We start from the raw sequence: 21,197 nt of genomic DNA on the forward strand, positions 1-21,197 counted from the left end.
TTAGCATTCAAGAAATTTTACCTCACCTTTAACTCATTTATTTATTTGACCTAGGGTAATTGAACAAATATGCTCATTACAAAATGATAAAGCAAGATAACAATGTATGAAGCTAGATGAACACAGCAGGGCAAGCAGCATCTTCGGAGCACAAAAGCTGACGTTTCAGGCCTAGAGGGTCTAGGCCCGAAACGTCAGCTTTTATGCTCCTAAGATGTTGCTTGGCCTGCTGTGTTCATCCAGCTTCACATTTTGTTATCTTGGACTCTCCAGCATCTGCAGTTCCCATTATCTCTGATCAAAATGATAAAGCATTTGTCTTCAGGATGAGCACTGCCAGAAAGTCTGTACTTATTACTAGCTATTCATATGCCCATCCAGCTGCCCTTTAAATGCTGTAACTGTACCAGCCTCCAAGACATCCTCTGACAGCTCATTCCATTCACGCACGATCCTGTAAACAAAAATGTTACCTTTTAGGTCGCTTCTAAATCTTTCTCCTCTCACCTTAAACTTATGCCCTTTAGTGTTGAACTCCCCCACTCCAGGGAAAAGACTTTGTCTATTCATCCTATACATGTCCCTCATGACATTTATAAACCTCTATAAAGGTCACCCCTCAGGTTCTTGATCCTCCAGGGAAAATAGCCCTGGTCCATTCAGCCTCTTCCTATAGCTCAAACCCTCCAAGCCTGGCAACATCCTCGTAAATCTTTTCTGCACCCTTTCAAGTTTCACAACATCCTTCTTACAGTAGGGAGACCAGAATTACATGCTGTATTCCAAAAGTGGCCTAGCCAATGTCATGTACAGCTGCAACAGGACCTTCCATATCCTGTATTCAATGCACTGACCAATAAAGGCAACCATACCAAACACCTTCTTCACTATCCTGTCAACCTAGAACTCCATTTTGAAGGAACTATGAATCTACATAGAACATAGAACATAGAACAGTACAGCACAGAACAGGCCCTTCAGCCCACAATGTTGTGCCGACCATTGATCCTCATGGATGCACCCTCAAATTTCTGTGACCATATGCATGTCCAGCAGTCTCTTAAATGACCCCAATGACCTTGCTTCCACAACTGCTGCTGGCAACGCATTCCATGCTCTCACAACTCTCTGCGTAAAGAACCTGCCTCTGACATCCCCTCTATACTTTCCACCAACCAGCTTAAAACTATGACCCCTCGTGCTAGCCATTTCTGCCCTGGGAAATAGTCTCTGGCTATCAACTCTATCTATGCCTCTCATTATCTTGTATACCTCAATTAGGTCCCCTCTCCTCCTCCTTTTCTCCAATGAAAAGAGACCGAGCTCAGTCAACCTCTCTTCATAAGATAAGCCCTCCAGTCCAGGCAGCATCCTGGTAAACCTCCTCTGAACCCTCTCCAAAGCATCCACATCTTTCCTATAATAGGGCGCCCAGAACTGGACGCAGTATTCCAAGTGCGGTCTAACCAAAGTTTTATAGAGCTGCAACAAGATCTCACGACTCTTAAACTCAATCCCCCTGTTAATGAAAGCCAAAACACCATATGCTTTCTTAACAACCCTGTCCACTTGGGTGGCCATTTTAAGGGATCTATGTATCTGCACACCAAGATCCCTCTGTTCCTCCACGCTGCCAAGAATCCTATCCTTAATCCTGTACTCAGCTTTCAAATTCGACCTTCCAAAATGCATCACCTCGCATTTATCCAGGTTGAACTCCATCTGCCACCTCTCAGCCCATCTCTGCATCCTGTCAATGTCCCGCTGCAGCCTACAACAGCCCTCTACACTGTCAACGACACCTCCGACCTTTGTGTCGTCTGCAAACTTGCTGACCCATCCTTCAATTCCCTCGTCCAAGTCATTAATAAAAATTACAAACAGTAGAGGCCCAAGGACAGAGCCCTGTGGAACCCCAACATACACTCCAAGGTCTCTTGGTTCATCAATGCTCCCCAGGACCTTATATTCTTAACATTAAGTCCTGCCCTGATTTGTCTTTCCAAATTGCAGCGCCTCACGTTTATCTAAATTAAACTCCAACCACCACTCCTCAGTCCATTGGTCCATCCGATCAAGAACCCGTTATACTCTGAGGCAACCTTCTTCACTGCCCACTATACCTCCAATTTTGGTGTCATCTACAAACTTACTAACCGTTCCTCCTATATTCACATCCAAATCATTTATATAAATGATGAAAAGCAATGGATCCAGCACCGATCCTTGTAGCATACCATTGGTCACAGGCCTCCAGTGTGAACAGCAGCCCTCCACCACCACCCTCTGTCTTCTACCTTCGAGCCAGTCTTGTATCCAAATGGCTTGTTCTTCTGTATTCATATGATCTAACCTTGCTAACCAGTCTACCATGTGGAACCTCTCAGAGTCTAGGTCAACAAAAAACCACATGCTGCACTGTGTCCTCTCTTGGAAGGGCGTGAAAAAATACTGGCAGAGTGATTATACTAAACATTCACACTTGCCTCCTTGAAGCTTTATTGGTATTCTGCAATGTTAAATTATGGGGAATTGCTATCAGAAATGACACAAAGCACTAGCAGCTCAAAAATCACTAGTAAACAGACTGATTATGCACTGATCTGCTCCATCCCTTGCCTTGGGCTCACAATTGGACCAGGAGTTTCTTTTTCTTCCTATTTTGTCCACAGTAGTCTCCTGCCATCTCAGACTTTGGAAAAGTAACTGGTCAGAGGCTCTGCATTACACTTCCCTTCCTTTTAAGGAGGCTCTTAACAATCTTTATTTCTTTTAGGCCAGATTTATGAACATTTTCCTTTCCAATCAATGATCTTCTCCTTAGATCTGTCCAAAGTGACAGCTGACAAGCTGACTTCAAAAATCTGGGTGTGAGGATCCACTGCTATTTGGTAATAAGATGTGGGTTTCAACTTCAGATTGCTCAATATTTTTCTGACATGGGATATAAAATGAAAAACTTTGTACTTGAAGAGGGACTTTTTTTCTCATATCCAATGTCTCCTTCGCAACACATACTTATTACAATTTTCCGTTTTATCAAAACTAATATGAACAGTGCTCCTCAACCTTTCAGTCCAAGCTGCAAATCATAAGGAAATTTCATTCTTAACTAATGCCATTCAGCAACTGAACTCCTCACTTGGCTCAATCTTTCTTCAAGAGTACAGTCTTTTAAAACTCATGTTTGATGTCCCTCAATGGATTTTGAATTTGTCTTCTCTATCATCCCAGGCTCGGTGGTTCCTGGATTGTTGGCCCCTATGCTTCTCAATAAAATGTTCTGGACTCATGAATGCTGCAGCATCTCATACTATAACCAGACAGTAACACTTAAATTTACTAGATAAGAAAACACCACAGTCAGTCAACAAAGGTCTAAGAGAGTCTGAGCAAAAGCTTTGATTCTGTAAGCAGCTTTAAAAATTAATGGTAGCCCTCAAGGAGTCATATTAATTTCCAGAACATGGATCTTAATATTAATTGAATGTGAATGTCACAATTCGCTGATATAGAAACCTTTTTATAGCATCAGTTGTTATTAACAACGTAGCTGGATTGATTTTTGAATCAATCATTAGTTTCTCTTGCCTAAAAACTCACATAGTTGCATTAAAATTTAGATTTTTATGAGCAGGTAGCCTTTTGGCGAGGAACTTAAACAGTATCTATAAACATTTTATAACACCACACTTTTACAACTTCACCTTTATCGCTCTCTTCAGGCTAACTGAATTTGTTCTTGCTGAGAAGTACATTTGATTTATTTATGACTTATTTTGATAGAAATAATATTTCAAAAATTTCTGTTGAATTACTACAATCTTTGAAATGTCACCTTCAAAGCAAGCCTAAGGAAATAATGACCACAAAAACAACTTTTCATTTCTTTTTTAGCAACTGGATGCCAATAATACTGACAATAGGGAATAGTTATTGAATCTGGAAACATGAGGGAGCTGAACATACATATACATTGTTGTAGAACTCCAGATTTAACACCAAGACAGTCTCCAATAATATTGATTCATTTCCTCTACTGTCTGAAATAACTTCTCTCAATTATGCCATTATGCAGGCATTACTACTTTTTGCAGGGAGCGGAGAGGTGATTAAAATTGACCTCAACTCGTTGCAATGGCTTGATTTTTGGAAATTAAACTTCTGCCGAGACAAACCTGCTATGTAAGAAGGCCATAACAATGATAGGAGAACTTAAGAGATAAGCCCAAAAGGGAATAAGTGTCTATTTATTTGAAATAATTTTTCACTCTTTATACAAAATGGTATACTTATGACATTTCAAGATGTTTTTATGTTTAAAAGATCTACGTTAGCACTTCATAAAGATCTCTTTCCTGCCAGGACCCTCTAAATGTAACAGTTGAAAAATATCCTGTAAGAAACATGGAGTTGATGTGGTGATGGAGTTGGGAGGGAGGGTGGGGTTGAGGGTTGGGAGGATGCACGCTCAAACTGAAGAACTCTGGGATATCGGATAGGACAGAAAATCCCAAGCATATCACTGCATGCATCCCAGGGCCATGGATTCATTCACAGATTAACTGAAAATTGCAGATGCACTGCTTTATCTGCAGTAGCTATGTGATACTGCCTAAATTAACATAGTGAGGAGGAAGAATGACTTCACTCCTGGGTCCAAGGTTGAGTAAATTCATAAAATTTAACAAAAACTTCCACTTTGACTACATTCAAATAGAGGAATACTTTGAACAAAAATACTCACCTAAAGTTTCTTTCTGATTTAACCTAAAAACGGTATTGATAAATTTCATCATATAAAATTTTAAATCACAATGGGACAAACTGACACTACAGTATGATTCACCCAAGACAGAACGAAATGCACAGAATTACAACAGCAATAACCTGCAGTAATAATTACTCGGGTAACACAGAACATAAACATTGCTAAAAAGGGATGTGAAATCAAAACTTTCTATGTTGAACTCATCAGGACAGCAATGGAAGTAAACCAACTCGAGAAAGAAAACAATTCATTTCTCATGAGAAGGGCATGTTGATTGGATTGACAATTGTTAGAATAGGGATGCTCTCGCAACAGTTAACTATCAAACTTAGTAAACTGATCACACTCAAATCAGGTACGTCGACACTAATTAGTCAGGCATGGTCATAGGGATAGAGCAGGAGTTAGCCATCTCTCGCAGTCTCTTCCTCAGTGAAAGAAAGTACATGTGGACATATTTGTTTTGCCCACAAAAATAACACAGCCCAGTGCATGTGAATGAATGTTGATTCCAGCACATACAAACAAGTACTGTGAGTGCCCAATTGAACCTAAAATTAATTTCCCTTATTGCAATCAGGATTATTTGATACATATTGTCCAACAACAGCATCGCATCTAATACTGGTCATTATGTTCCAAGATTTGCAAGCACAGGGCTGGTTGAGTATGGTCAACACATCACTGTCATAATGATATGTTGTATTCAATGCATAGGAGCATGCTAAACCAAAGTTGATGATGGGCTTCTTAAAGAGATATAGCTCTTTGGGCTAAAGGGATCAAAGGGTATTGGGAGAAAGTGGGAACAGAGCGCTAATTTAACGTTCAGCTGTGATCATATTTAACAACAGAGTGAGGTTGAAAAGCCAAATGGCCTTATCCTGCTTCCATTTTTGATGCCTCTATACGAAATGAGATATTAAATATCCTCATTTGAAAGGAGGAAATGCAAAATATAGTATTTGTGAGTATGTTTGTTCTTTACACAAGTCCTCTGATGTCAACCTAAAAATAATACTAAACTCTACAAACACCAGCACTGGGATTCCAGATGAATCTGTATGTATGAAGAGACTGGCCAGTGCAGTACATAGCCACAGTAACCACATGGTCCTAGATTGAATCTTCAATCTGAGTGATTAGATCTAAGTTAGGGCATTAAATACATTGTCATTTGGACTGAACTGCATGAAAAGGTGGAAGAAGCAAATTCAATAATAATTTCCCAGAGACTGAGATAAATACTTGAACCGGAAAAAACTTAGCACTGTTGCTTCACAGCATCAGGGAACTGGGTTTGACTCAATCAGTATGAGCTTGCACAGTCTCTTTGGATTTCCACCAGGCGCTCCAGTTTCCTCCAACAGTCAAAAGAGATGTGCAAGTTCATGGACTGGCCATGCTAAATTGGTCTGTAGAACCAGGGAAGTCCAGGCTAGGTGGATTAGCCATGGTAATTGTGTGGTTACATTGTTAGGGTGGGGGTGTGTCGAGGTTGGATCCTCTTTAGAGGGTTGGTATAGATCCGATGGGCCGAACGGCCTCCATCTGCACAGTAGGGATTCGATGATTCTACGTACAAGAAAGAAAGCAGTATTTGTGCAGCTCTTGCAAAAACTGGTACAGGCAGAATGGGACAACTGACCTCCTGTACTGCTGCTCGATTTGTTGAGGCTGGTTGAGTATGGTCAACACATCACTGTCACAATGATATGTTGTATTCAATGCATAGGAGCATGCTAAACATGCATTGCTGGGAAGGTAGCAGTGGGGGAAGGAAACCCACAAAGGTAGCATTTCTGCTCACTGGAGAACTCTTGCTGACTAAGAAAAGATCAAGATTTGTCCAGCATTATCCTTTCCCCATGGAAAGCTGTTGGCTGCTGTTGGGCACTCAGATAAGTTAGAGCAGAATTTCTGGTGAGCATGGAGCTGTAGCCATTGCAGTTCAGAGAGGGTAAGGAGAATAATGCTGCAAGTGCTGCACAAATAATGCACGGCTAGAGCTATTCACATGACCGTCCAACACTAATCCTCTACATTCCAACGTTTAACATACAATGGGCGGAGGCACTGACACTCCCAAAGATATAAGGCAGCTTTGCCATCAATTCTATAGTTTCTTTCACAGTAACATTTGGAGTCAAAATTAATTTTTTGTAACATTTCTGATTCCAGCCTTGCCTCACATGCTCATAAATCAGTACTAGATTTAACATCACAATTTTTGCCATGATTATATTTCTGCTCTTGTTCCTTCCCTCAAGGGAGCATCTGGCTAACAAAGTCACTGGAATGAAAATGTGATTCAGGACTGAAATATCATTATCTTTAGCTACACAACAGAAATTAAAACAGCTGAGTTTTGAATTGCTGCAGTTTAATTGGAAAGATAGGCAAGGCCAATTCATGTTAAGTCTTTTCTTTGCCTATCAGTTACTTCCTGCGTTCGCCTGAAGTTCAGATGCAGGTTTGTGAAGGTATCAAGAGTTGACAGCTCCAAATTCTGTGAATGGTGCTGAGGGACAGGATGGGCAGGAGGAAGCTGTCATCATGTGATAAACACCAGGCTCCACATTCTTAACAACAGAATATTAAAGATAACTACCATTCTCTAAAACAGATAGAATACAAGTGGTTAAATAGAACATAGAAAAGTACAGCACAGTACAGGCCCTTCAGCCCACGATGTTGTGCCGTAGAATAATCCCAATCCAAAAATAAAATAACCTAACCTACATACAATAATTGCAGACCTCACTGTCAAAGTTAATGCGAACATTCAACAAAAGCTAAACATGCTTTGATCTATTCACTGGTCCCTGAGAGGGAGAGGCGGCCTCGAACAAATTACCCTCAGGGTATTAATAAATAGATTTTTCAATTCAAGTATTAACCCAAGTGTCAACATAAATTTATAAAGCATTTAGCAACCTAACTGAATCATAAGAAATAATGCAAGGATCATTCGCAGAATTTTTTTTAAAATACAAAAAAATGATGTACCACAAATAATGCCATATTCATCAAGATTATAAATACTTACTGAGCATAGAGGAACGACAGTCTTACCTGGAGCCCTGTTTATTTCCACATCAAAGTAGCATTGCGGGCGGTTCTTCACCCCCATCACGGTATACACCCTGTGTACACCTAGGTCAGAACAAAGAGCAGGTTGTATTGATATCCTATCTGAAACTCAAAGCTGCTTTGCTATAAAATAAGGCCTTCTTTTGAAGCCCTACAAGCATCTATTCTCTTTCCCATTGCTCCCCGTCCCCACCACCCCCACCTTTTTGCTGAACCAATTCTGATGCAAGCAAAGGCAACACATCCCTTTCTCTTTATTCTCATGCCTGGCAGCATGTGAATGAACTGCTCAAAGGAGGTGGGAATGGGGAATGAAAATACAACTCTGCGAGAGCTTGAGAGATTTAGATTTATATATGCAAACTCATCTGTTTCAAATAGCGCCCCTGCCAGCCTTTTAAACAAACACTTCAAGACAATGTTCTTTAATTAAAGCAGACTAGTACAGAACTGACAAATAAAAATCAATTGAAAGAACAAAACCAGATATATAGCACAATTTTTACTGTAATTATAAAACTGACACAAAAGTGAAATTAGGTTTAAAATATTTAATAAAATCTTTAGAATAATTAGAAATAGGAAGTTTACATACAAACTGACCACAGTTTATTTAGAATGTGCAATGTTTAAACAGATTACAATAAACAATGCTCTGCCCCCTCAGGGTATTACTCACGTTTTCATAATTTCAATCCCACAATTCTGGCTGCCATTAAAAGCTTCCTAGGAGATTTATAAGTTTCTTCACCGAGCTGCATCATACTGCAGAGCTGCTAAGTTATTTTTATATAGTATCTGAGACTATGAGAGCACCAAACCTCATGCACCATAACCTGCTTTCATACTGACTGTAGGAAGATCTCTTCTAGTTCTCATGTGCTGCAAACTTGTAAAGCAGGTTTTCAAAGATGGGGTTAGAATTTTGCTACATGAAGTGCATAGAAAGAATTGTCCGTGAATGGGCACCAGTGGCCTCCTGCATTACTGAAAAGAAAGCCATGCATGTTTTCTATGTATCTGTCCTGGTAAAGTTAACACTCCCATTCGGGGTATGCTCCTTGCACAACATAGTGCTTCTGCCACTAACACACCATTGAGATGAAAATGCCAACTGTGTTGCAGTAGCAATGGCAAATCTACTTAAATCACATCTTTAACTTGGATAAGTCCATAGTGAAGTGGAGTCTTAAACTTATGTTAAGACAACTGTATCCTGTCCACCACTTACATATCATGCACATCCACACAGTATGGATGGGCAACTGGACAACAGCAGAGAATACTGAAAATAACCAGATGTGTTTGCTTACTGTAGCACCCTGTTTCCAACCAGCCAACAGAAACCTTCCCTGGACAAATGTCCTTGACACCACTGCACCGTGGCTATAATTATTTAGCACCTCTAGTGGTAGTGTTGCGATAACGGGATTCATCTGATATAATAGGAATATTTTTGCAATGTAATCCCTTTAAAAGGAGACAGTGCCTGTGTATCGAGGAAAACGGGATAGAAAGAAAAAAAAAGTACACAACCAGAATTAGAGAAATACAGTAAGCATTAGGCAGATTAGTGCAATATTTGGTACAGATGCTCTGATTTCAGGGAAGTGACAGTAATGAAGATGGAGCAAAACATGAGTTAATAAATTTTTGATTGGCTTTTGGTCACCTAATTAGGGGCATTCACATAATTTAGTCATTAATTTATGCAGTTAAGCAATCAAGAGTAACTCTTTCCCCAGTGAATGGACAGGGAGTGTTACTAACTTACCAACATAAGCAGGTCGGGCTGAGAGCACAGCTGCATTCAAGTGGGAGCTTGACAAACACGACAGAGTCAGTTGGCTATTGAAGAAGGCAGCTAAATGCCAGCATGGACCAATTGCACTGAATGGATTGTTTCCATACAATTCCTTACAAGTTGAAAATTAAATATGAGGGAACCAAGCTTCGAGTTTTGAATTCCACAGAAATCAGGCCTGCACATCATACCATATAGACCGATTAATGAGGACCTGAACAAAATATGTGAAATTGGACCAGAGCCAAGCATAGGTTTTGCTCAAGATGGGAATAATTTTATGTTCAAGCTTAAAACATTTACAGACCAAACAAGGCAACTTTTTCTTGTCACACACTGTTAACTGTTTCCAACCCTCAACCAACAACCATGCAGACCACACAATTCTTTAAAATAACAGGAACAAAATTCATGAGGGTGGACTGATTAAACCTGATTGGCAATCTTGAGTTTACAACAGATAAATGAAAAGACTTGATACAGCACAAGCAGGGTAACAGACAGGTTTGTGAGGAGGCAGTGTCACTGTGGAAATGTCACTGGTTTCGTAACCCAGAGCCTATGACTAATGTTGAGAACATAGCTTCTAGCTCCCTCACTGTAAATGGTGAAAACTGAATAAAATAAAAATGGAATACATGGGCAGGTCATACACACCCATCTGGTTCATTTGTGCCCTTTTGAGACATAAATCTGCCTCTTTCCCTGGTCTTGACTATTTGAGACTCCTAACCTACAAGGTTGTGTTCAACTCTTACCTGCCCTCTGAAATGGTCATTTAGTTGTATCAAACCATTACAAAGTTTAAAGAGAAGCAATTAAACCAGATGGACTATCCAGCATCAACATAAGCACCTGAAATGACAATACAAGCCCATCCACCCTTGTCAACTCTCTAACGTACTCCTCACTAACGTGCCGAAATTGGGAGAGCTGCCCCACAGACAAGTCAAGGAACTGTCCAAAGGTTGTAGGTTCATATCCCATTCCCGATACCTCAGCACAAAAGACCAGAAACTGTAAGATTCTTCAATTGCTGTTTTTTTTCTGCTTTCCCATGGATTTTTAGCAATTACTGAATAGAGCTCACAGAAGAAAAAAATTCTCATCGTGCCAATCATTTTATGAAGCACATCACAAAAGCAACAGCCCTTTGTGTAGTGCTGAGAGACAGAAGTATCTAATGTAATTAGAATTTGTAGGATTTAATGCGTCTTATTTTACTAGACACAAAGACATGCAAAGAGAAAGCAACTACAGGAAGAACTAACAAGCTGGTGTCACTTCAGACACCTGCTACTGCAATCAAGCAGCAATTTATAACATTATCAGTTAACATTAACCCAAGGGCTGATTATATTTCACACACTTGAACAAATATTTAGCAGGGACAGGGGGCTAAACAAAGAAAAGCTGTCCTGATGACTAAACACCATTCCTTGTGCAATATATTTCTCATAAAGGCACTGCTCAAAGTCCCAAACTGGAAACAAAAACACAGGAGATCCGTCTTCCAATCTTCATTGTAAAACCAGTGAATTAATAAACAGGTGAGTCCGTCTGCCTTCAAACTTCTAATTTGGGACACAACGGTCCTCGTATGGTAAACAGCATTTTTTACTTTCAAAAAAAAACTTTTCATATAAACTTTTGTTCATTTCTTTACAAAAAGAGCGAAGCTTATCAGCAGTGGGTAGGTTTTACGCAAAGTAAACCTAAAAGCAAGCCTCGGTAGAGTGAGAATAGAGGATGACTTTTTTTAAAAAACCGGACTTGGTTTTTTTTTCCTTGTGGTGGTTAAATCACCTACCCTTCCAAAAGGTGGCAGAATTTGTTACAGTTGGACTTTGATTCTGAACAGAACTCGTACGCTACAATTCTGCCCAACCAGATCTTTATTTGGAACTTCAGGCTCCCTCTGAAAATTTAGAGGTTCATTATGATTTCAGTAGCCTATGACGTACAGACATTAACAATGATTTGAGAGTATTGTAGACATAAAAATAAATCACTTAAATATTTCTACTTTAGTCACAAAATCAATCTTTACAATTCTGGAGAGCACTGATTTAAAACAAACCTAGCTGTCAGATGCACTAGAACCGAAAGAAAACTTACTCGGCTTAAAATAATTTCGCTGAACTCTTTAAAATGAATCAATGTAACATGCAGTATTCCGGTGACTGAGGGCTCAGATGGCACTAACTATTTAGCAAAGTGTCATCAAAATTACACCCTCATAAACATACATATTTGATTCAGGCATCACAGTGGGCTATTAATGCCAATCTTCATCTGCCTCACAGTCCTCAATAAGCTCTGACTTCAATCTTTATCCTCTTCTCGGGCTTCATGTGCAACTTTGGAACCAATATTCATCCACTTTTCACTCTCCCAGTGCGGCGACACAGTACATGGCTTGAAGGAAAAATCAAGCTTTTATAAAGAATTGTTACTGGCAGGTGACCAGTCATTCAGTGAGCTAAAGATCCTCCCCTTGTGCTTTATTCTGTATGACAACACATTGGACACTCGGACCATAGCCAATGAGAAGATACATCTATATCAGTGGAGTCTGATGAAGCCTTTACTTGTTACAGCATTTATATGAGATACAATGCACGTGTACATTTAAAATAAAGTACTGAGAGACATTTACAAAATGGTTTCACGAACACTGCATTAACCAGGTGGAATATTAGATGCAGTTTTACCGGAAAGTTGCTACTACTCAATTTTTGCTTAGCATAGACTTAAACAAATGGTTGCCATACTCAAGCAGTACACTGCCAAAGTGCAGCTATAAAATTTCAAGTCTGAACTGATGTTGAAGGGTTTCCACATGAATTATGCTTAAAATTGCAATCTTGTTTACTCTGCTGCTCTCAGTGTTAAAACGTACACCTTGTGCTGCCAGCTTTAACCCAGCTGCACATTAGATACAAAACCAAATCTGCATCACACAAATTGACAGATTATAAACCAAACTCATTTGAACAAAGCAGATAATACATGATAACATCATTAAGTCAAAAGCAGAAAGCCATACAAGTGCATTATCATTCTGGAAGGACCCAAAAGGAAGCGAGATAAACCAAAACTGAAAATGGCAGGAGATGGCGTAGGAAGAGCAAACGGCAGAGACAGTGCACAGGAGGATTGAGGGTGTGAGGGGTGGAGACAGCATGAGAGAAATACATGTATGTTTGAATCTTATGAAATGCCTTGAAATGTTCTAATATGTTAAAGGTGCTCTTTAGTAGAAATTGCAGTCCTGACAAATGGAGAAAGAGAAAAAAGAGGACACACATTTGCTAGAAATATGCAAAAATTACTTTTTAATACTGTTGACAAGCTAAATGACTGTAAGTTCTGTATTACAGTTTTTTTGTGTGCAATGCTGGATGTTGTTGCCACAGAGGAACAATAGTTGAACTTCTCAACTCAAAACAAAACAACCTACTAGCTAGGTAATAAACTGTAGAGCTGGATGAACAAAACCTACTTGCTCTTTGGATTTTAGCTCCAAAGTTTCTTTTAACAGTATCAGATTCTCGACATCCTGTTGTAGCTCCTCCCTGATTTACAACAATCTATCCCTCATTTCCTTTAACTTTGAGATCACTTTTCATTAAAATTCTGGGCATTAAACTTTAGCCAATTCAAAAATGATACCTAAAAAATTTTGTGTTCACCCAGTAGTGAGTAACTTGAATATGTTTTCAGGATTGTGCTCCACTATGTTAAAGACATGTCCTGCTCTGAAGCAGAAAACATTAAAAACTTAGCAAAAAAGTTAATACAGCAAACAGACTTGAAACAAATTCAAACCACAGTGAGAATACAAAAATCAGGCCTCAATTCCTTCAGAAATACAGGGCATTTATAGTGCGAGTCCTTTCATCAGTTTATAAAGAGGAACATAAAATCACCAAAATAAAGTTTCCCAATGAAGTTGGCAACTGTATATTTAGAGTGAGAGCAAGAAAACTAGCAAGAGAGACAGCAAGAAGCAGACTAAGAGAGAGAGCGAACGAGTGAGAGCAAACGAGTCAGAGCGAGAGACATGGAGAGTGAGCAAGAGTGCACGAGAGAAAGAGAATGAGAAACAGCAAGACAGTGAGAACAAGCGAGAGTGAGCCAGCGGGAGGGAGAGCACACATGAGAGGGAGAGAGAATGAACAAGAGTGAGAGACAGCAGGAGTGCACACAAAAGTGAGAGTGCCGCAAGAGTGAGAGACAGCAAGAGAGTGAGAGCAAGCAAGAGCTAGCCAGTGACAGTAAGACGAGCAACAGCAAGAGCAACAGCAGAGAGCTAGAGAGTGACAGCGATAGAGAGAACGAAACAGTGAGAAGGACAGCACGTGCAGGTGATGGGGGAACAGAGCGTGTGGGCGAGAGGCGAAGAGAACACGTGACAGGGAGAGTGAGAGCAAGTGTGAGAATGAGAGTCTGAACAAGAGCAAGAGCGCACAAACAAGTGCCAGTGAGCAAGAGCTACCCAGCGAGAGCGAGAGCGAGGCAACGGAAGCAAGACAACAAGACATGATGAGAGCTACAGAGTGAGACAGCGAGAGTTAGAGAGCACGACAGCTAAAGAGGGGGACAGCGCGACCGCGAGAGAGGGGGAGAGCACAATAGGGCCAGACAGTGAGAGCAGGTGAGACAGTGCGAGGTGGAGAAGGCATGGGGGAGGGTGCTCTCCAGAGAGGAAGAACACGAGGAGGAGAGGGCAAGGAGGCAAGGGGGAGAGCACCCTCCCAAGGGGAAGAAGGCAAAGGGAAGACATCCTCCTGAGGGCCAGAGAGCGAGAGCAAGTGAGACAGCAAGACAGGCTGAGCGAAAGAAGAGAGACAGAGAGAGAGAGAGAGAGACAGACAGACAGACAGAGACAGCAAGGGAGACCCAGGGCGCGTGAGAGCAAGGGCACAAGAGACAGCATGAGAGAGCACAACAGAGTACGTAACAGAGAGAGAGAGTGAGCTAGAATGAGAGAGCGTGCCAGCGCAGGAGCAAGAAAACGAGAACAAGACAGCATGCAAAAATGAGACAGCGAGACGAGAGCAAGGATTAATAGACTAGTGATAATACCGCTAGGCCATCACCTCCCCTAATTTGGCCTGTCTCCTTTTAAAAAAAAGCTTTGATGGAATGTAGCTTACACCAAAATCTTATTGAGTGGCTTGCTTAGCCATTTTAGAGGGTTGTCAAGAGTCAAACACAATGTTGACAGTCTGGAGAAACAGATAGGTAAACATGGCAGACTTTCTTCACTGAGATCCTTTTGTGAACCAGCTGGGTTTTATCAACAATCAATAGTAGTTTCATGGTGGTGATTAGTGAAACTAGCTTTACATCCTAGAATTATTGACAGAATTTAAATTTCACCAACTCCCATGTGAAATTTGAATCCATGCCCTCAGGATGTTAGTTCTGTACCCCTAATAGTCCAGACAGTACCACTGTGCCACCATCCCATTCTTTACCATTCAACTCCATTCTTGACTCAACTACCTCCACCCTCCCCACATATCACTAAATGCTTTCAGTCCTCAAAAATCTGTTAGAGTCTGTCTTGAATAAACTCAATGTCTCAGCATCCATAGTTCTCCATATTGGAAAAGTCAAAGACACAATTCTTTGAATGAAGGAATTTCTCTTCCCTCTCAATTTTAAATGGCTATTTCCTTATTCTGAGTCTGTGTTTTTGTCTTCCTACCCGGGGAAGATCTGTTAAGAATCCATGGTGAAGCCTCCTAAAGCTTTTATGTTTCAATCAGGTCATTCACCATTCTTTTCAATATCTATGTTCTCAAGCTGTCAGGCGACTACAGTCTGCTCCCACAGTAATATGTAGACAATTACAAACTTAGATAAACTGGTTACCAAGTTGCGGCCTTATTACATATGGGAACCATACAGTCATTAAGGCAGGCAAGATACTGAAAATGCTGAAGGCTGAAATAACAAGATTTCTCCAACAACTGATTATTTACTATATCCTTTCAGCGATGAAATACAACATTCAATGCAATCTATGTTCTACTCAATTTCACTCTAGCAAATCATATTCTCTCATCTGACAGGGATAAGTCTACAGTCTCTTTGCCCTCTCAGTCATCAGGCATCCAGTTGCAATGCAGAACATATATCTACTTAGTGAAATTAAATGAGATAGGGAAACGTTGAACAAGACCAGATAGCTAGCTGTCTTAGTTTTCAGAGTCTATCAGAAAATGCAAAATACTGGAAACTGGTAGGTCAAGCAGCGTCAGTGAAGGGGATAGAAATTTCTCTTAAACATATGTCCAGAACTGAAACATTAACCTGTCTGTTTTCTCCACAAATAAAACCTGACCAATTGACTGGAACGGCACTGGAAGGGGAGAGTAGAAATTAAAGGCTCATATGGCCGAGAAGCGAGGCCCAGAGAATCATGCACCTTCGCACTATATTCCTTCAAAGCAAATACAATACTCTGTCAGAGTGGGACTCCTCAGCCACACCAGGTGATATGCAACACACAACTTACAACCACAGCCCAAAACCATTATCTTGGGAGGTAGAAGGTTACCACCTTTTGAGTATTTATTTGCAATTTCCAACATAGAATCACAAGGCACTGGAGGCTATTTGGTCCAACATGCCCCTACTGGCTCTCTGAAGGAGCAGTCCAGTAATCTCATTCTTTCCTTCCTCATAAAGTGTACAATTTTTCCTTTATAAATAGTTCTCTGCAGCATTTGCATTTTTCGCTTCACACAGTTAAACATTCCTTCAGTAACTTTTTCTCAGCAGCCAAAACATTGTTTTAAAATGTGCAGTTGTTTTCAAATTGGCTGCTCTTCACAAGAGCGGCAATCGTTACACTGGTCCTTCAATTGCAAAAATTAAACCATGGTAAAAAACATGCACAAGGTGAAAAAAGGGAAATGGCACTAGGTGAATTACTCAGAGCTGGTACAGACGTGCCAGGCCAAATGGCCTCCTGTGCTGTAAAGATTTCTTAGATGTCTGTCGTGTTTTTGACTGAATAGAACATAGAACATTACAGCACAGTACAGGCCCTTGGCCCTCGATGTTGTGCCAATACTCTGCACTTAGTCCCAAAACTAAAATTGTGAATATGTTTTGCGATCATTTGCAGTCGTTTATTGTAACCGTCTGAATACCTTTCTAAAAATGACTTTCAATGGTTTCTGTTAATTGCATGTTGCAAGATCATTAATGGTTATCAGCTGCAGTTACCTGAACACATTTTCCAATTAGAATATTTCTCTAGTTAATTTCCCACTAGTATCAAGTACATACGAAAATAAAATTGTTACTATTTTCTCGTGCATGCAGTGGTTTTTTGCTGAATAAGGTCAGCTTGACCAGCAGTGTTATACCATACATTACTCTACCCATTCAACTTGGCTAAATGACAATTCACAGAACAAGCCAAAATGAACATAAGTTCTATCCCAATCCATTTTCCACATGACGACACAAAAGCAGCAACATACGGAAGCAGGAGACCTACACTTATGCACCTCATTTCATGATCAAAGGTCATCTCAAAACAGTTAGTTCACTAACAATAACAGAAACTGCTGGAGCAACTGAGCAGTTCTGGCAGTAATGTGGAGAGAAAGCAGAGTCAATGTTTCAGGTCTGTTGACCCTTTAGCACAACTGATACAAGTTAGAAAAGGCCGGTGGGGTGGGGGTGGTGAAAGCAGATAGTGATAGTTGGAGATGGAGCACAGAGGGGGAGAAAGATAGGTAGGTCAACAAAGGGAATTTGTAATGGCAGGCTAAGGAGCAAGAAGAGCTGATAATGGGGACTAAGAGTAGGTGAAAATGGACTGGTGCTGAAAGTAGACCATGTGATAATAGGGCCTAGGATGTGGAGTTGGGCAAAGGGCATTGAAAAAGGTGTTCAGGGCCTAAAATAACTGTCCTAAAGCTGCAGAGTCCCCAAGCAGAAAATGAAATGCTGTTCTTCTAGCTTGCGCTGAGCCTCACTGGAGCACTGCAGCAGCCCCAAGACAGCAATGTTAACCAGGTACCACGGTGGTTTTTGGAAGTGGCAGACATCTGCAAGCTCAGGGTCATTCTTAAGGACAGAACTTGTGTGTTTTACAAAGCGGTGGCCTAGTATGTATTTTGTATCTCTGACGTAGCGCACACCAGATTGTGATCAGCAAATACAGTAGGCTAGATCAAGTGAAGTTCAAGTAAATCGCGGCTTCACCTGGAAGGTGTATCTGGGACCTTGATGGTGAGGAGGGAGGAAGTAAATGGGCATGTGTTATACATTCTGTGAATTGCATGGGAAGGCACCGTGGGGCTGTGGGGAGCTTTTGGGAGTGGAGGAGGAATGGACCAGGGTATCCTGGAGGCCCATGAGTTCATTTTGAACTGTAGTCAATGTCTGGAATTCAAACAGCATATTCCACACAGTAAGGTCCCACAAACTGAAATAAGATAATAGAAGCAGAAAGTGCTGGAGAAACTAGCAGCATCTCTACCAAATCTGCTATCTTTCTCTGGCATTTTCTGTTCTTATTTCAGACTTCTATCATTTGCAGTAGCTTGCTATTATTTAAGAAATGAGGCAATGATCAGTTCATGTTTCCAGGATCCTGTTTGAGGGATAAATTTTGGCAAAGGCTATTCTATGAATAAAGCCATGGAATCTCTTATGTTTAGCTGTAAGGAAAAATGGATCCTTAACTTGATGCCTCCTCCAGTGGTCTCTTGATATCACATTGAACTGTCAGCCAAGGTAGGACTTTGACTCACAAACTGACACAGAGGTATGTGCGCCTGTTACCCACAAAGCCAACGTGGCAAGGGTGCCACAAAACTCAGTCCGTTGCCATTTCACGAGAATTCACAACTAATACCAACTCAATCACCAGCATAAGGAATGGAAGAAAATGTACGGTTTCCTCCTCCTAATTGCCGTTCAGTCTACTATTGGCCAGTGTTCCTGTGGAGGCCGAATGAGAATAGAGCTGGCTTGGTTGTGATGCCTTCAAAGTTTGACAAGGCAATCAAAATTCAGTGTCTGGGTTCAAAAAAACCATTGGTTCATGGAAATAATGAGGGGGTGTGCTAGTGAACCTAAAATACCCCCTCAGGAGACAGAAAGGCAACCAGATGCTGTACTATTCATTTATCATATGCATTTCTCAAGAACTTGAGAGTTTGTCAGTGAAGTTACCGTGCAATTACTGAAGGCCTTCCCGGTGACAGCTGGTATTCACTCATAGCTCTCCGCATTCCATAGCCAGTTACTTGGTTCAAAACAGTGTTGAGAGCTTGCCGAACATCTGGCAAGTATGAACATGATGCAGTAAGGTCCAATATTTAACAACTATACGATTAATATGTTAAAAACAAGTTCTGCGCCCTCGTTTGATATCTGGAACTCTAATTTAATAAAGAATCTACCTTAGTTAATCTACATTTCCTTTCTATGCAAACATGTAGATTCCAGTAGCTGCATCACACTTGGCCCTGCACTTGCATAGCTTTTAACTTCAAAGCTGCCTGGATTCAAACAGACTGTTCTGACCCATTCTGTGCTCCAGTTAACTCAGTTTCAGTCCATATGCCACTATCCTCATTAAAATGCAGCAATGGTGCACTTTTTGCATAGGTATGCTTACAAGCAAAAAAGTAACATATTCCACGATAGGCAGGATCTTAAAAATGAAAACAATGGAATTTAGCCCCAACGCTCACCTGTCAACTGTTTTTCATAATATGACGGCTTGAGATGCTCCGTTATCCCACCATACACAAACACTGTCCACTTCATTAACGTCTTTACAACATGGTGAGCAGGTGCTTTTAAATTTAAACGCCTGCAGGAATCACTGGGGAAGTGGAGCCATAGCAAAGTATCTGTCTACAACCCAACCCAGGATCAGAAGGAGCAATGCTCAAGGAAATGTCAGCATTCCCCTTGTCAATTGGAATTCTCTCTGCACCACCCACTACGGCCAGTTGCGGATGTCTCTACGTTGTGTTTTTAATTTTTAAATAAAAGAGCATTTTTTAAAAAAGTGTTTACTCCACACCCGCATTAAAAAGAATACAAAATTTACATTGGTTAAATGACAGTTTTAAAAGATAATTGTAAACACTGAATGGGAGTTTCTTTGTTGTGGCCATTAAATGGAATTGCTTTACCAGGAAATTCTTCCAGAACTACACCATGCCTCAGAATGAAAGTGTACTAGCATTAGTAAAACACGACCATTAAAACATTTTTTTTGACACGAAAATGTGGCCCCAGTACCTGCATAAATATCCAGATTAGGATCCGGTCAAGAACAGGATATGTACTCCTGTTCCCTTATACAGTACATCAGCTCAATGCCCTATCACGAGAACAGATTTGCTATTAGCTATCTGATATTTCAAAAAGTCACAGTCAAAAATGAAAGTTGAAGTGATGAATGTTTTGGCATTGGGAGATTTAAGTGGGATAAAACAAGAGGCAGTGCAGGAAGAATGAGAATGTACTGTACAAATGTGGAGAAATGGCAGCACATACCAAAATCATAATATTAGGTTTCAATCTATGCAGTACATTGAAGGACTAAAGTGCCATTAATCAGATTCCCATTTCACATGACACAACCTGATCCAAAATCTTTCTTACAGTAGTGAGTTGCAAACCAACATACAGGTCAGGGCATTAATTTTTTTTTCCCAAAGTCTACAATATCCTATCCCAGAATAAGAAAGTGGTCTAAGTTCTGTGGGAAATTCATTATCTAGAGACACAACTTAAATAATTCATGATGAATTATTTAATAATTCATATTTCACAATTTACTAGCTTAATGCAGACTGTAAAATCAGAGTATTCCATATACTTAATTCTACACTGAGAAATGTCAAACCATCATTTTTCATCAAAACTGCACAGGGAACTTGATTTTTGTTTATTTGTTCATAAAATGTTGCTATCGCTGGCTAGGCCAAGGTTTACTGTCCATCCTAGCTGCCTTTGAAAGATGGTGGAGGTGGGGGGGGGGAAGAGTTCTTGAATCACTGCAATGTAGGTACACTCATGAGTGCTGTCAGGGAAAGGGATCCAAGATCATATCTTGCAGAACACCTTTTGAATTTCGGATGTTAAAAGGTTACGTTATGAGATAGGAACACAATATTTTACTTCAAATCCAGAAGATGTTAAAAAGAAAAAGGAACTGGAGTAGATCATTCAGCTCTTTGGCCTGCTCCACCATTCAACAACTTCATGGCTGATCCAATAGTCCTCATGGCCACTTTTCTGCCCTTTCCCCATAAGACTTGAATCTCCTACTGATCAAGAATGTTTCTCAGCCTGAAAGAGACACATGGGCTCTACCTTCACAGGTACTGTAGCAAAGAGTTTCAAAGACTTTCAATCCTCTGAGAGAAGAAATTCCTCCAGTCTTAAATGAGCACTCCTTTTTTAACGAGACTGTACTCTATAGTTCTAGACTCTCCCATGGGGGTAACATGCTCTCAGCACCTACAC

The 21,197-nt window shown here is 40.5% G+C and overlaps 1 protein-coding gene across 2 annotated transcripts in view; it reads right to left on the bottom strand.

The window, feature by feature from the left end:
• nktr (natural killer cell triggering receptor) overlaps positions 1–21,197 on the bottom strand; it is a 240,111-nt gene that overhangs the window by 117,950 nt on the left and 100,964 nt on the right. For both annotated transcript variants that reach the window (XM_048548485.2, XM_048548474.2), the window contains exon 2: positions 7,847–7,927. In XM_048548485.2, the coding sequence (XP_048404442.2) occupies positions 7,847–7,904 (58 nt within the window). In that variant the 5' untranslated portion in view covers positions 7,905–7,927. The remainder of the gene's footprint in view (positions 1–7,846; positions 7,928–21,197) is intronic.

This window comes from Stegostoma tigrinum, chromosome 2, assembly GCF_030684315.1.
Source record: "Stegostoma tigrinum isolate sSteTig4 chromosome 2, sSteTig4.hap1, whole genome shotgun sequence".
Classification (NCBI taxonomy): domain Eukaryota; kingdom Metazoa; phylum Chordata; class Chondrichthyes; order Orectolobiformes; family Stegostomatidae; genus Stegostoma; species Stegostoma tigrinum.